The following is a 14,747-nucleotide window of genomic DNA, read 5'->3' as shown; positions in this document are numbered from 1 at the left end:
CACAGCCTCTCAGGGCAGCCTGACCCAATGCTCCAGCACCCTCACAGTAAGGATTTTTTTCCTTATGCTTCAGTGGAACTTCCTTGTGGCTCTCCAGCCACTCACTGCCCAGCCTGCATTTGTGTTTGACATTGCCTTCACCCAGATGCAGGACACTGCACTTCATCTTGCTGAACCTCCTGAGGTTGGCTTGTGCCCACCTCTCCAGCCTGTCCAGATCCCTCTGGATGGATTCCTGCCCTCCAGCCTGGCTGCTGCACCACACAGCTTGGTGTCATCAGCAAACTTGCTGAGGCTGCACTCAGTGCCTCTGTCCATGGCACCCACAAAGATGTTGAACAAGACTGGTCCCAGGACTGACCCCTGAGGGACTCTGCTTGTCACTGGCCTGCACTTGGCCATCGAGCCATTGACAGCCACTCTTTGGGTGCAGCCATCAAGTCATCCATCCAGTGCTCCACCCATCAAACCCATGTGTCACCAGCTTGGAGACCAGGATGTGGTGCAGGACAGTGTCAAAGGCCTTGCTCAGGTCCAGGTAAATGCCATCCCTCATCTATTAATGTTGTGACCTGATCATAGAAGGCCACCAGGTTTGTCAGGCAGGATTTGACCGTCTAACAAAATAATAAATGCCTCTCCAGAAAGTCAGATAGACAGACAGGAACATCACTGAAGTGAGAAGTTAGAATCATAGAATCAGTCAGGGTTGGAAGGGACCATGAGGAGCATCTAGCTCCAACCCCCCTGCCATGCCCAGGGACACCCTACCCTAGAGCAGGCTGCACACAGCCTCAGCCAGCCTGACATTAAATACCTCCAGCCATGGGGCCTCAACCACCTCCCTGGGCAACCCATTCCAGCCTCTCACCACTCCAAGCTCAACAACTTCCTCTTCACCTCCACTCTGACTCTCCCCACCTCCAGCTTTGCTCCATTCCCCCCACTCCTGGCACTCTCAGGGAGTGTCCCTCCCCTGCCTTTTTGTAAGGCTCCCTTCAGATCCTGGAAAGCCACAAGAAAGTCACCTGGGAGCCTCCTCTTCTCCAGCCTGCACAGCCCCAACTCTTTCAGTCTGTGCTCACAGCAGAGCTGCTCCAGCCCCCTGATCATGACCCTTCTCTGGACATGCTCCAGTACATCCACATCCTTCTTGTAATGGAGGCTCTAGAACTGGATACAGTACTCCAGGTGGGGTCTCACTTCAGCAGAGTGGAGGGGGAGAATCACCTCCCTGGCCCTGCTGGCCACAATAACGGTTGTTTAACAGTTTATACTCCATCTGCCATGTCTCTCAAAAGGAGGACAAATCAAATAACTACACTGCAGTTGTGGCACACTAGAAGCTATGGGAAAAGGCTTTAGTCAGTTATAACAGAATCGATCTCTCCGTAAAGCTCCTACTGAGTTTACAAGCATTAAAGTACCTGACAGTCAAAACCACCAAGCCTTGGCTGATGCTCAGCATCTCACACAGCATTAAGTTGTGGGGGATATAACATGATAATAATGTAAGAAGATGATTTTACAGAATGGGGCATTCATGCAGGATTCAATTTGAGCATGTCCAGAGAAGGGTGACGAGGCTGGGGAGAGGCCTTGAGCACAGCCCTACGAGGAGAGGCTGAGGGAGCTGGGATTGGTTAGCCTGGAGAAGAGGAGGCTCAGGGCAGACCTTATTGCTGTCTGCAACTACCTGAGGGGAGGTTGTGGCCAGGATGAGGTTGCTCTCTTCTCTCAGGTGGCCAGCACCAGAACAAGAGGACACAGCCTCAGGCTGCACCAGGGGAGATTTAGGCTGGAGGTGAGGAGAAAGTTCTTCCCTGAGAGAGTCATTGGACACTGGAATGGGCTGCCCGGGGAGGTGGTGGAGTCACCGTCCCTGGAGCTGTTCAAGGCAGGACTGGACGTGGCACTTGGTGCCATGGTCTGGCCTTGAGCTCTGTGCTAAAGGGTTGGGCTTGATGATCTGTGAGGTCTCTTCCAACCCTGATGATACTGTGATGGTGCTGTAGCTGTTTCAGGGCTCTGCATTGGCCTGGCAGCACTGATAATGTCAATAGATTCAAAGGGCATTCACAGAATCAACCAGGTTGGAAGAGACCTCCAACATCACCCAGTCCAACCTAGCACCCAGCCCTAGACAATCAACCAGACCATGGCACTAAGTGCCTCAGCCAGGCTTTGCTTCAACACCTCCAGGGATGGTGCCTCCACCACCTCCCTGGGCAGCCCATTCCAATGCCAATCACTCTCTCTGACAACAACTACCTCCTAACATCCACCCTAGACCTCCCCTGGCACAACTTGAGACTGTGTCCCCTTGTTCTGCTGCTAACTGCCTGGGAGAAGAGACCAATCCTACCTGGCTACAACCTCCCTTCAGGTAGTGAAGTCTGCCCTGAGCCTCCTCTTCTCCAAGCCAAACAACCCCAGCTCCCTCAGCCTCTCCTCTCAGGGCTGTGTTCTAGGGCCCTGACCAGCTTCATCACCCTTCTTTGGAGACACTCCTATAGTAAATGCCACAAGAGGAATACAGAAATCAGGAAGAGGGTTGGTTGAATCCTGCCTATTCCTGCTGCAGGATTCTTTCAGAGTAGCTCTTCTCACACACATCTCTTTTCCTATACTTTGACACCCCAAGTAGCCCATTCCTAATAGAGATTCAAAGACATACTTCTTAGTCATTCTTCCCTTCAGTCTCTTGTGCCTTCATTTTCCCTTAACAAGCAGTCCTGCCACCAGCAGTTATGTTATCAAGCTACTACACACTGTCTAGTGCACTGCAAATATGTTCCTACACATACTTTCTACGATTCACAGATGCTTCCCAACAGATTATTGTGGTGAGTACCTATTACAGCTTGCCAGAATTAACTAAACCATGAACAAACCTTGCAAGGCTAGCTGCATTTGTATGCAGTGCAGTTCAGGTTTCACAGAACCATAGAATCAACCAGGTTGGAAGAGATCTCCAACATCACCCAGTCCAACCTAGCACCCAGCCCTATCCAGTCAACCAGACCATGGCACTAAGTGCCTCTGCCAGGCTTTGCTTCAACACCTCCAGGGACAGCAACTCCACCACCTCCCTGGGCAGCCCATTCCAATGCAAATCACTTTCTCTGGCAAGAGTTTCCTCCTAACATCCAGTCTATAGCTCTCCCAGCAGAACTTGAGACTGTGTCCCCTTGTTCTGTTGCTGATTGCCTGGGAGAAGAGATTAACCCCACCTGGCTACAGTCAAGTAGCTCAAGCTCAAAACATCAAGGCTAAGCTGGTCTGAAGCACGAGGCAGAGCAGAACACATTGTCCAGGGGCAGGGGAGGCAGAGCAGAACACATTGTCCAGGGGCAGGGGAGGCAGAGCAGAACACATTGTCCAGGGGCAGGGGAGGCAGAGCAGAACACATTGTCCAGGGGCAGGGGAGGCAGAGCAGAACACATTGTCCAGGGGCAGGGGAGGCAGAGCAGAACACATTGTCCAGGGGCAGGGGAGGCAGGGGCAGGGGAGGCAGGGGCAGGGGAGGCAGGGGCAGGGGAGGCAGGGGCAGGGGAGGCAGGGGCAGGGGAGGCAGGGGCAGGGGAGGCAGGGGCAGGGGAGGCAGGGGCAGGGGAGGCAGGGGCAGGGGAGGCAGGTTACTCTCTAAGAGCACCGAATGGCATCTTTTCTTTTTCATACCACTGCACATTACAATCAGAGGTTGCAATGAAGAAGTTGGAGAGTGCTTAGCCTACTCCTGGGGCAGTTGTGTGGTGCTCACCCCTTACCTTTGTACTCAATGACTGGATGCTCAGCTCTGTGGCACTGGATATCTTTTGTCGTTGGCTCGAGTATTCCTAACGCCCCAAGCCCTGCCAACAGCAGCGTAAGGAGGCAGCTTCGTTTCATGCTGGTCATGCTGTCCTCCACTGCAGTCACTTCTTTCAACTGGCTGCTCTTCTTGCACTCATGTGGGAAAAGCACCTGAAGAATTCAAAGAGATTTACTCAGACACAAGAGCAAACCACAGAGAAAGAATTACAGCATCGACAATTCTCAACGTTTAAAGCAACACAGAACTGCCCTGTGCAGTGGTTGACTTTTCAGAGGTCTGCTACCAGTTGCTCCTCTAATTATTTCATAAGCTTGCAAAAAGTGACACAGTTTAGGAATGTTGGTTTCTTTTATCACCCAGTAGCATTCCAAAACTGCAATTCATTTCTCCCCTCTTCTACCTTAAAGTATGATTTTGTAACGCACAGAGGGATAATAATGCTCTGCAATATTTATTAGGTTTTAGATACAGCACATGAGGCACTTAGTGTCCAGAGAAGGGTGATGAAGCTGGAGAGGGGCATGGAACAAACTCTATGAGGCTGAGGGAGCTGGGGTTGTTTAGTCTGGAGAAGAGGAGGCTCAGGGCAGACCTCATTGCTGTCTACAACTCCCTGAAGGGAGGCTGTAGCCAGGTGGGAATGATATCTTCTCCCAGGCAACAAGCAACAGAACAAGGGGACACAGTCTCAAGTTGTGCCAGGGGAGGTCTAGGCTGGATGTTAGGAGGAAGTTGTTGGCAGAGAAAGTGATTGGCATTGGAATGGGCTGCCCAGGGAGGTGGTGGAGTTGCCGTCCCTGAAAGTGTTGAAGCAAAGCCTGGCTGAGGCACTTAGTGCCATGGTCTGGTTGATTGGCCAAGGCTGGGTGCTAGGTTGGACTGGATGATCTTGGAGGTCTCTTCCAACCTGGTTGATTCTATGATTTTATATAGCTTCCTTTTTTGAAGTTGAGCATAACGGAAGAGAGGGAGAAGAAATAAGAATTGCTCATTACTTTCCTTGCATTCCTTCCATTTCCATTTCTTGAATTGCCTTAACTTTGGGAAAAGAAAAAGGCAGAATACTTCTAAAGGTCCATGGTCCATAAAGCCACAAGTCTTCCATCATCTACCCACTGATCAAAGTAACAGTCCCTTACCTACCTTTTAGCCACCATCCCTCTGCGATCATCTACTGCCTTTGTTCAGGGTATGTGCAGAGCTGAGCACAGTGGGGTCCCAAGTCCAACTTGTGGCCTCCTAGGACATAAAGAAAGATAAAAAGATGAATAATACGAATTGAAGGGACAGTCCATCAGCAATTCACAGATATTTATAGCAGCCTCTATCTTCCAGGACAACAAATTAGAAGTGCAAGGTGCTGAATTACACAGTGTGAACAAGAACCAAACAGGAAGAGGCAGAAGAAAGAAAAAATAGAAGTCATTCTAGGAAATAATTGGCAGCTTGGGATGAGAATCAAAAGAGCACCAAATCACAGAGGGAATGAACTTGAGACAGACCTTCACTAAACAAATCTCCCTTGGTGCCCAAGTGAGATGAATCTGTTCCCTGAGTGAAATCCATGACAAAATTCAGGTGGGCAGAACTTCAGTATGCTGCCTCCTATCCATGAACACCAAGGTCCAGAAAAAAGCATTTAACATCTACTGTGTTAAAACAACACAAAAGCCATTTGCAAGGATGAAGGATGCATCATTAAAAACACTTCAAGATAACCATGGGTCCAGATCCAAGTGCAGGCCAGTGACAAGCAGAGTCCCTCAGGGATCAGTCCTGGGACCAGTCTTGTTCAACAGCTTTGTAGGTGCCATAGAGAGAGGCACTGAGTGCAGCCTCAGCAAGTTTGCTGCCCACACCAAGCTGTGTGGTGCAGCAGCCAGGCTGGAGGGCAGGATCCATCCAGAGGGACCTGCACAGGCTGCAGAGGTGGGCACAAGCCAACCTCAGGAGGTTCAGCAAGACGAAGTGCAAGGTCCTGCAGCTGAGTGGAGGCAATGCCAAGCACAAATGCAGGCTGGGCAGTGAGTGGCTGGAGAGCAGCCCTGAGGAGAGGGACTTGGGAGTGCTGCTGGAGGAGAAGCTCAACAGGAGCCAGCAGTGTGCACTTGCAGCCCAGAAAGCCAAGCAGAGCCTGGGCTGCAGCAGCAGAAGTGTGGCCAGCAGGTGGACGGAGGTGATTCTCCTCCTGTACTCTCTTCTGAGACCCCAGCTGGAGTACTGCATCCAGTTCTGGAGCCCCTGGGACAAGAGGGATGTGGAGATGCTGGAGAGTGTCCAGAGAAAGGCCACAAGGATGCTGAGAGGGCTGCAGCAGCTCTGCTGTGAGCACAGAGTGAACAAGTTGTGGCTGTTTGATCTGGAGCAGAGGAGGCTCCCAGGTGACCTTCTTGTGGCCTTCCAGTACCTGAAGGGGGCTACAAAAAAAGCTGGGGAGGGACTTTTTAGGCTCTCAGGGAGTGAGAGGAGTGGGGGGAATGGAGCAAAGCTGGAGGTGGGGAGAGTGAGGCTGGAGGTGAGGAGGAAGTTGTTGAGCAGGAGAGTGGTGAGAGGCTGGAATGGGTTGCCCAGGGAGGGGGTTGAGGCCCCATGGCTGGAGATGTTTAAGGCCAGGCTGGCTGAGGCTGTGGGCAGCCTGCTCTAGGGTAGGGTGCCCCTGGGCACGGCACGGGGGTTGGAACTGGCTGCTCCTTGTGCTCCCTTCCAACCCTGACTGATTCTGTGATTCTAACGGAACAACTTATAGGAGTGACAATGAAAATCTGAGCACCAAAAAGTTATCTTCCTTTTTTCTTTACAGAAACAAAGGCAGGTACTGCTGATGAATCAAGCATTATTTTCACTTGAAACAGGCAGGCAGGAGTCACACAGCAGCTTTCAGCTCTCAACATGTGAAAAAAAAAAAGGGTACTTCAAAAAAAAAGTGGAAAAGAGTAATAGTCCAGACAGTTTAAGCATTAATTTCTTTGACTGAGAAGGATTAGAGCACAGAACAAATACACTACCAATCAGCTGTTCACTCTTGAATCTAATCAGAGATGTGAGGCAAAAATAAGTCACTCTTCCACTCTGCTTACTCACTTACAGTGACTGTATGAGATGACTGCAAGAGCTTGTAGGTTGTTTTTTTTTCCACCTAGTGCTTTTCTAACCTATGAAACTCTCAGGTAGTCTGCCAAATGCAGAAGCAGTAGTACATGAAAGCATTTACAGCAAGGAAACTTCACCTGAGCAAGGAGAACTCTCCAGTTTAAATATATATATTCACCACATCGAAATTTCTCATGAATCCTCCACCCCCTATCAAGAAGTAGAATCATAGAAAAAAGCAGGTAGGAAGAGACCTCCAACAGCATCCAGTCCAACCTAGCACCCAGCCCTAACCAATCAACCAGACCATGGCATTAAGTGCCTCAGCCAGGCTTTGCTTCAACACCTCCAGGGACAGAGACTCCACCACCTCCCTGGGCAGCCCATTCCAATGCCAATCACTCTCTCTGACAACAACTTCCTAACAACATCCAGCCTAGACCTCCCTTAGCACAACTTGAGACTGTGTCCCCTTCTTCAGTTGCTGCTTGCCTGGCAGAAGAGCCCAACCCCACCTGGCTACAGCCTCCCTTCAGGGAGTTGTAGACAGCAATGAGCTCTGCCCTGAGCCTCCTCTTCTGCAGGCTGCACACCCCCAGCTCCCTCAGCCTCTCCTCACAGGGCTGTGCTCCAGGCCCCTCCCCAGCCTTGCTGCCCTTCTCTGGACACATTCCAGCACCTCAACTTCTCTCCTGAATGGAGGGGCCCAGAACTGGACACAGCACTCAAGGTGTGGCCTGACCAGTGCTGAGTACAGGGGAACAATAACCTCCCTTGTCCTGCTGGCCACACTGCTCCTGAGCCAGCCCAGGATGCTGTTGGCTCTCTTGCCCACCTGGGCACACTGCTGCCTCATCTTCAGCTTACTGTCTATCAGTACCCCCAGGTCCCTTTCTTCCTGGCTGCTCTCAGCCACTCTGTCCCCAGCCTGCAGCACTTCTTGGGCTTGCTGTGGCCAAAATGCAGAACCCTGCACTTGGCCCTGTTAAATCTCATCCCAGTGGCCTCTGCTCTCCCATTTAACCTGACAAAGTCCCTCTGCAGGGCTCTCTTACCCTCCAACAGATCCACACCTGCTCCTAGCTTGGTGTCATCTGCAAACTTACTGATGAGGCACAAGCCAACCTCATGAGGTTCAGCAAGATCAACTGCAGGGTAATGCATCTGGGTCCAGGCAATGTCAAGCACAAATCCAAGCTGGGCAGTGAGTGGCTGGAGAGCAGCCCTGAGGAGAGGGACTTGGGGGTGCTGCTGGAGAAGCTCAACAGGAGCCAGCAGTGTGCACTTGCAGCCAGCAGGTGGAGGGAGGTGATTCTTCCCCTCTACTGCACTCTGCTGAGACCCCAGTTCTGGAGCCCCTATTATAAGACGGATGTGGAGATGCTGGAGCATGTCCAGAGAAGAGACAGGAGGATGCTCAGAGGGCTGAAGCAGCTCTCCTATAAGAACAGACTGAAAGAGTTGGAACTGTTCAGTCTGGAGAAGAGGAGGCTCCCAGGTGACCTTCTTGTGGCCTGCCAGGATCTGAAGGGGGCTACAAAACATCCAAGGAGGGACTTTTTAGGCTCTCAGGGAGTGAGAGGACTGGGGGGAATGGAGCAAAGCTGGAGGTGGAGAGATTAAGCCTGGAGGTGAGGAGGAAGTTGTTGAGCAGGAGAGTGGTGAGAGGCTGGAATGGGTTGCCCAGGGAGGTGGTTGAGGCCCCATGGCTGGAGGTGTTTAAGGCCAGGCTGGCTGAGGCTGTGTGCAGCCTGCTCTAGGGTAGGTTGCCCCTGGGCACGGCACGGGGGTTGGAACTGGCTGATCCTTGTGGTCCCTTCCAACCCTGACTGATTCTATGATCCCCTCTTCCAGATCATCAATAAAGATATCAATCATGACTGTGCCCAGCACTGATCCCTGGGGAACACCACCAGTGCCAGCTGCCAACTGGATGTGGCACCATTCACCACCACTCTCTGGGCCCAGCCTTCCAGCCAGTTCCTGACCCATATCAGAGTGAATCTGTCCAAGCCACAAGCTGCCAGCTTTGCCAGGAGCTTGTCGTGGCAGAAGGTGTCAAAGGCTTTGCTGAAGCCCAGAGAGACTACATCCATACAAGATCAGAACGTGTGCACTCCCCAGCTGGCCAGAGTTTTCTGGTCAATGATTATGAAATTAAATGACTTAACATTTATTAAGTTCATGCAAGGATTTGACCAACTGCTCACTTAAACCCCCTGAAGCTGCCTGCCTTACTTGCTTTAACTCCATCTAGGTCAAAGGGACAAGACCTGTTAGCGTACATTTAACCTCTTAACTAACCACCATAGACTCACAGCCCAAGGGCAGCACTCAGCTCTTGCCAAAAACTGTCATGATTCCCAAAATAACCCTCTTTTAGGTATAATACATCATTGAGACTGCTGACAGAACGGAGCTTATTGCCCAGTTTAAAACTAAGCAGACATGAAGAAAAACAGTAATAAAGAAGACATTACTGCAGTCTCGCTCCCACTGAAGTCATGTTTTTCATGAGGAACTTCAAAGAGCAGGGGAAACATGGCCTTTGTCCAGCTTTCTGGGAACTCTACAACTGGGTGTTTTTATTGCAAACAAATCAGTCCTGATACTACTCTGACCTCCTTGAGCTTGACAGCAAAACGTCTCCTGATTATACTTGCTCTTGAGCATGGACATCATAGAATGTCAGAGGCTGGAAGGGACCTGGAAAGATCACAGTATCACCAAGGTTGGAAGAGACCTCATAGATCATCAAGTCCAACCCTTTACCACAGAGCTCAAGGCCAGACCATGGCACCAAGTGCCACGTCCAGTCCTGCCTTGAACAGCTCCAGGGACGGCGACTCCACCACCTCCCCGGGCAGCCCATTCCAGTGTCCAATGACTCTCTCAGGGAAGAACTTTCTCCTCACCTCCAGCCTAAATCTCCCCTGGTGCAGCCTGAGGCTGTGTCCTCTTGTTCTGGTGCTGGCCACCTGAGAGAAGAGAGCAACCTCCTCCTGGCCACAACCACCCCTCAGGTAGTTGTAGACAGCAATAAGGTCTGCCCTGAGCCTCCTCTTCTCCAGGCTAACCAATCCCAGCTCCCTCAGCCTCTCCTCGTAGGGCTGTGCTCAAGGCCTCTCCCCAGCCTCGTTGCCCTTCTCTGGACACACTCAAGCATCTCAATGTCCCTCCTAAACTGGGGGGCCCAGAACTGAACACAGCACTCAAGGTGAGGTCTAACCAGTGCAGAGTACAGGGGCAGAATGACCTCCCTGCTCCTGCTGACCACACCATTCCTGATGCAGGCCAGGATGCCACTGGCTCTCTTGGCCACCTGGGCACACTGCTGGCTCATGTTCAGGTGGGTATCAATCAGCACCCCCAGATCCCTCTCTGTCTGGCTGCTCTCCAGCCACTCCCACCCCAGCCTGTATCTCTGCATGGGGTTGTTGTGGCCAAAGTGCAGCACCCTGCACTTGGAGCTATTGAACACCATCCCCTTGGACTCTGCCCATCTGTCCAGGCGGTCAAGGTCCTGCTGCAGAGCCCTTCTGCCCTCCAACCCAGCCACATCTGCCCCCAGCTTGGTGCCATCTGCAAACTTGCTGATGACTGACTCGATGATCATCTGGTCCAGCTGCCCTGCCAGAGCAGGATCACCTAGAGCAGATCACACTGGAATACATCCAGACAGTTCTTGAATATCTCCAAAGAGGGAGACTCCACAACCTCCCTGGGCAGCTACAATATGCCAGTGGATACTTGAACACCTCAGCACAGCTAGCCACCACTCATGCAAGCTGATGACAAAGTCTGCCAAGACATTCAGCCTGTCAAGGAATTAATTAACGGTTACCATGCACAAGCAAGTGCAGCCCATCTCTAAGATGTAATACGTTAGTGATTTATGTCTGGCTCCACCAGAACAGAAACCAGACTGAGACCCTCAATCACAGCATGATAGAATGTCAGGGGCTGGAAGGGACCTGCAATGATCGCCTGGTCCAGCCCCCCTGCCAGAGCAGATCACACTGGAACACATGCAGATGGTTCTTGAATACCTCCAGAGAGGGAGAGTCCACAATGCCCCTGGGCAGCCTGTTCCAGTGCTTTGTCACCCTCTGTGATGGTTTGAGTGTTCCCTGCCCCTCCACACTTTGGAAATCACCCAGACTAGACTCAGCAGCTCTGGAAATTGAATGAAGCTTATATTGACAGCTTAGCTCAATATACAAGCAGAGATTTACAGTAGATACAGTTATAGACAGAAATAGACAAGGTAAAAGGTAATACAGAAACACAACAGCCCTCCCAGAAACTGAGTCCACAGGAGGGGCTCCCAACCGCCCTTCCACCTTCTCCCACCCCTCTCTACCTCACCACAGACATTGCCTTGTGCCCAAGGAAGATTGGAGGGTCAGCCAGGGGGGTAGGAAGCAGGTGGATTAATCAGAGAGACAGCAAGTTAGGTTAGAGAGAGAAAATGCAGCCCAGAACCCAGACAAAGAGCAACTCCCTTATCTGTGTTTGGATTCTTGCTCTTAAACATCTCAGCAAGCCTATGAGTGAAGTAGACATCATCATTGCTTCCCCTTCACAGCCTGTAATCTAGTTCTTCTCACCAAAGCATTCTATCTAGCTTCAAACTAGCACCCCCTCACAGGGAAAAAATTCTTACTCAGGTTCACATGGAACCTCCTATGCCTCACCTTCCACCCACTGCCCCTTGTCCTGTCACTGCAAATCCTCAAGATGCTGGCCCCATCCTCCTGACATTCACCCCTTACATACTTACAAACATGAATGAGGTCACCCCTTAGTCTCCCCTCCAAGCTCAAACACATCTAGCTCCACCTGAGTCTTCTCTCAGGTGGCCAGCACCAGAACGAGAGGACACAGCCTCAGGCTATGCCAGGGGAGATTTAGGCTGGAGGTGAGGAGAAAGTTCTTCCCTGAGAGAGTCATTGGACACTGGAATGGGCTGCCCGGGGAGGTGGTGGAGTCGCCGTCCCTGGAGCTGTTCAAGGCAGGATTGGACGTGGCACTTGGTGCCATGGTCTGGCCTTGAGCTCTGTGGTAAAGGGTTGGACTTGATGATCTATGAGGTCTCTTCCAACCCTGATGATACTGTGGTACTGTAACCCCTCTGCCATGGGCAGGCACAACCTACCCTAGATCAGGCTGCCCACAGCCTCATGCAGCCTGGCCCTAAATATCTCCTGGCATGGAGCTTCCACCACCTCCCGGGCAAGCCATTCAGGGTATCACCACCCTCATGCTGAACACCTTCTTCCTAACATCCAGTCTGAGCTGTTTCTAGCTTTGTTCCATTCCCCCTTATCCTGTCACTACCTGACATCCTAAGAAGTCCCTCCCCAGCTTTCTTGTAGGCCCCCATTTATCTTTGTGCTTTTCTGGTCTGTGACTGAAGTCTACAGGACATTTCAAGCTCTCTGCTGCCTACATTTCTTCACACTCTTAAAAGGTAACTGAACCTTAAGGTCACTGGATCCTGGAAGACTTTTCTAGTTTCAAGATACTAAGAGTAACACCTTTTATGCAAGCTGTATTAGTACTGAGCCTAAGAGTTTCACAACCACTGAAATCAGCTTCATAATTAAGGGAATTATTGAACACTGCAGCAAAGTACACAAGATTTATTGGGGGGAAAGTGGAAGGAGGTAGAAGAAAGAAGGGAAGTGGAGTCTATGTGCACGTCTACAAGACCTCAGTAAAAAGTACTATTTCTAGCATTTGCTGTCCTTAAGATGAAACTCAATAAATCTGTTTCCTGCCCCAAGAAAAAGGCAGCTCCTGCTGGGAAATGCTTGCAGCAACATTCAACACTTGGATTTGTGACTCGGATTTTGCTGAGCAGGACAGGATGGGAAGATACAAGTCCTGTCTGGAAGCACCTGTGTGACTCCATCATTTCTGATCACTTCTCATTATACAACAAGAAAAAGGCATTTTATGTAGAACACCTGCACCAAACTTCTTAAGATGTTCCTAGAACAAGTGCAGGAAATGGAATAGCACAAAGAGGAGGAAGAGATAACCAAGACACACCCAGACTTGCTATGGAAATCCTGATGTAAGGCCTGGGACTCCATAAACACAAACAACACTTTCCATGCTCTAAAATTCACAAATTAATAATATGAGGCAATAATACACAAAGGACAAACTCCAGCAAACTGCCCCAACAAAAAGGCAGCTCCTGCTGGGAAATGCTTGCAGCAACATTCAACACTTAGATTCGTGATGCGGATTTTGCTGAGCAGGACAGGATGGGAAGATACAAGTCCTGTCTGGAAGCACCTGTGTGATTCCATTTCTGATCACTTCTCATTACACAACAAGAAAAAGGCATTTTATGTAGAACACCTGCACCAAACTTCTTAAGATGTTCCTAGAACAAGTGCAGGAAATGGAATAGCACAAAGAGGAGGAAGAAATAACCAAGACACACCCAGACTTGCTATGGAAATCCTGATGTAAGGTCTGGGACTCTGTAAATACAAACAACACTTTCCATGCTCTGAAATTCACAAATTAATAATATGAGGCAATAATACACAAAGGACAAACTCCAGCAAACTACCCCAATAAAAAAGGCAGCTCCTGCTGGGAAATGCTTGCAGCAACATTCAACACTTGGAATCGTGACGCAGATTTTGCTGAGCAGGACAGGATGGGAAGATACAAGTCCTGTCTGGAAGCACCTGTGTGACTCCATCATCTCTGATCACTTCTCATTACACAACAAGAAAAAGCCATTTTAAGTAGAACACCTGCACCAAACTTCTTAAGATGTTCCTAGAACAAGTGCAGGAAATGGAACAGCACAAAGAAGGAGAAGAGATAACCAAGACACACCCAGACTTGCTATGGAAATCCAGATGTAAGGTCTGGGACTCCATAAACACAAACAACACTTTCCATGCTCTAAAAATCACAAATTAATAATATGAGGCAATAATACACAAAGGACAAACTCCAGCAAACTGCCCCAACAAAAAGGCAGCTCCTGCTGGGAAATGCTTGCAGCAACATTCAACACTTGGATTCGTGACGCGGATTTTGCTGAGCAGGACAGGATGGGAAGATACAAGTCCTGTCTGGAAGCACCTGTGTGACTCCATCACTTATGATCACTTACTATGCAACAAGAAAAAGGCATTTTAAGTAGAACACCTGCACCAAACTTCTTAAGATGTTCCTAGAACAAGTGCAGGAAATGGAATAGCACAAAGAAGAGGAAGAGATAACCAAGATACACCCAGACTTGCTATGGAAATCCTGATGTAAGGCCTGGGACTCCATAAACACAAACAACACTTTCCATGATCTGAAATTCACAGATTAATAATATGAAGCAATAATACACAAAGGACAAACTCCAGCAAACTGCCCCAAGAAAAAGGCAACTCCTGCTGGGAAATGCTTGCAGCAACATTCAACACTTGGATTCGTGATGCAGATTTTGCTGAGCTGGACAGGATGGGAAGATACAAGTCCTGTCTGGAAGCACCTGTGTGACTCCATCACTTCTGATCAATTACTATGCAACAAGAAAAAGGCATTTTATGTAGAACATCTGCAACAAACTTCTTAAGATGTTCCTGGAACAAGTGCAGGAAATGGAATAGCACAAAGAGGAGGAAGAGATAACCAAGACACACCCAGACTTGCTATGGAAATCCTGATGTAAGGCCTGGGACTCCATAAACACAAACAACACTTTCCATGCTCTATAATTCCCATCCTCCTTTTTAAGAGAACTTTGCATAATGCAACAAAGCAAAGAGAAAGAAGCACTGCAGATAAACCTGTAGACAATCATGTCTTG

The 14,747-nt window shown here is 49.8% G+C and overlaps 1 protein-coding gene across 7 annotated transcripts in view; it reads right to left on the bottom strand.

Annotated features, from left to right (window-relative positions):
* SEMA5A (semaphorin 5A) overlaps window positions 1-14,747 on the bottom strand; it is a 218,561-nt gene that overhangs the window by 145,459 nt on the left and 58,355 nt on the right. For 6 of the 7 annotated variants that reach the window (XM_064160820.1, XM_064160823.1, XM_064160822.1 and 3 more), the window contains exons 2-3: window positions 4,961-5,056; window positions 3,771-3,966 (exon numbers count right to left, since the gene is read on the bottom strand). In XM_064160820.1, the coding sequence (XP_064016890.1) occupies window positions 3,771-3,900 (130 nt within the window). In that variant the 5' untranslated portion in view covers window positions 3,901-3,966; window positions 4,961-5,056. Of the gene's footprint in view, window positions 1-3,770; window positions 3,967-4,960; window positions 5,057-10,956; window positions 11,084-14,747 lie in introns of all 7 variants that reach the window. The other variant, XM_064160819.1, reaches the window with a different exon arrangement.

Source organism: Pogoniulus pusillus, chromosome 21 (genome assembly GCF_015220805.1).
Source record: "Pogoniulus pusillus isolate bPogPus1 chromosome 21, bPogPus1.pri, whole genome shotgun sequence".
Classification (NCBI taxonomy): Eukaryota; Metazoa; Chordata; class Aves; order Piciformes; family Lybiidae; genus Pogoniulus; species Pogoniulus pusillus.
The sequence above is the reverse complement of the archived record's forward strand: the minus strand, read 5'-3'. Positions and strand labels throughout refer to the sequence as shown.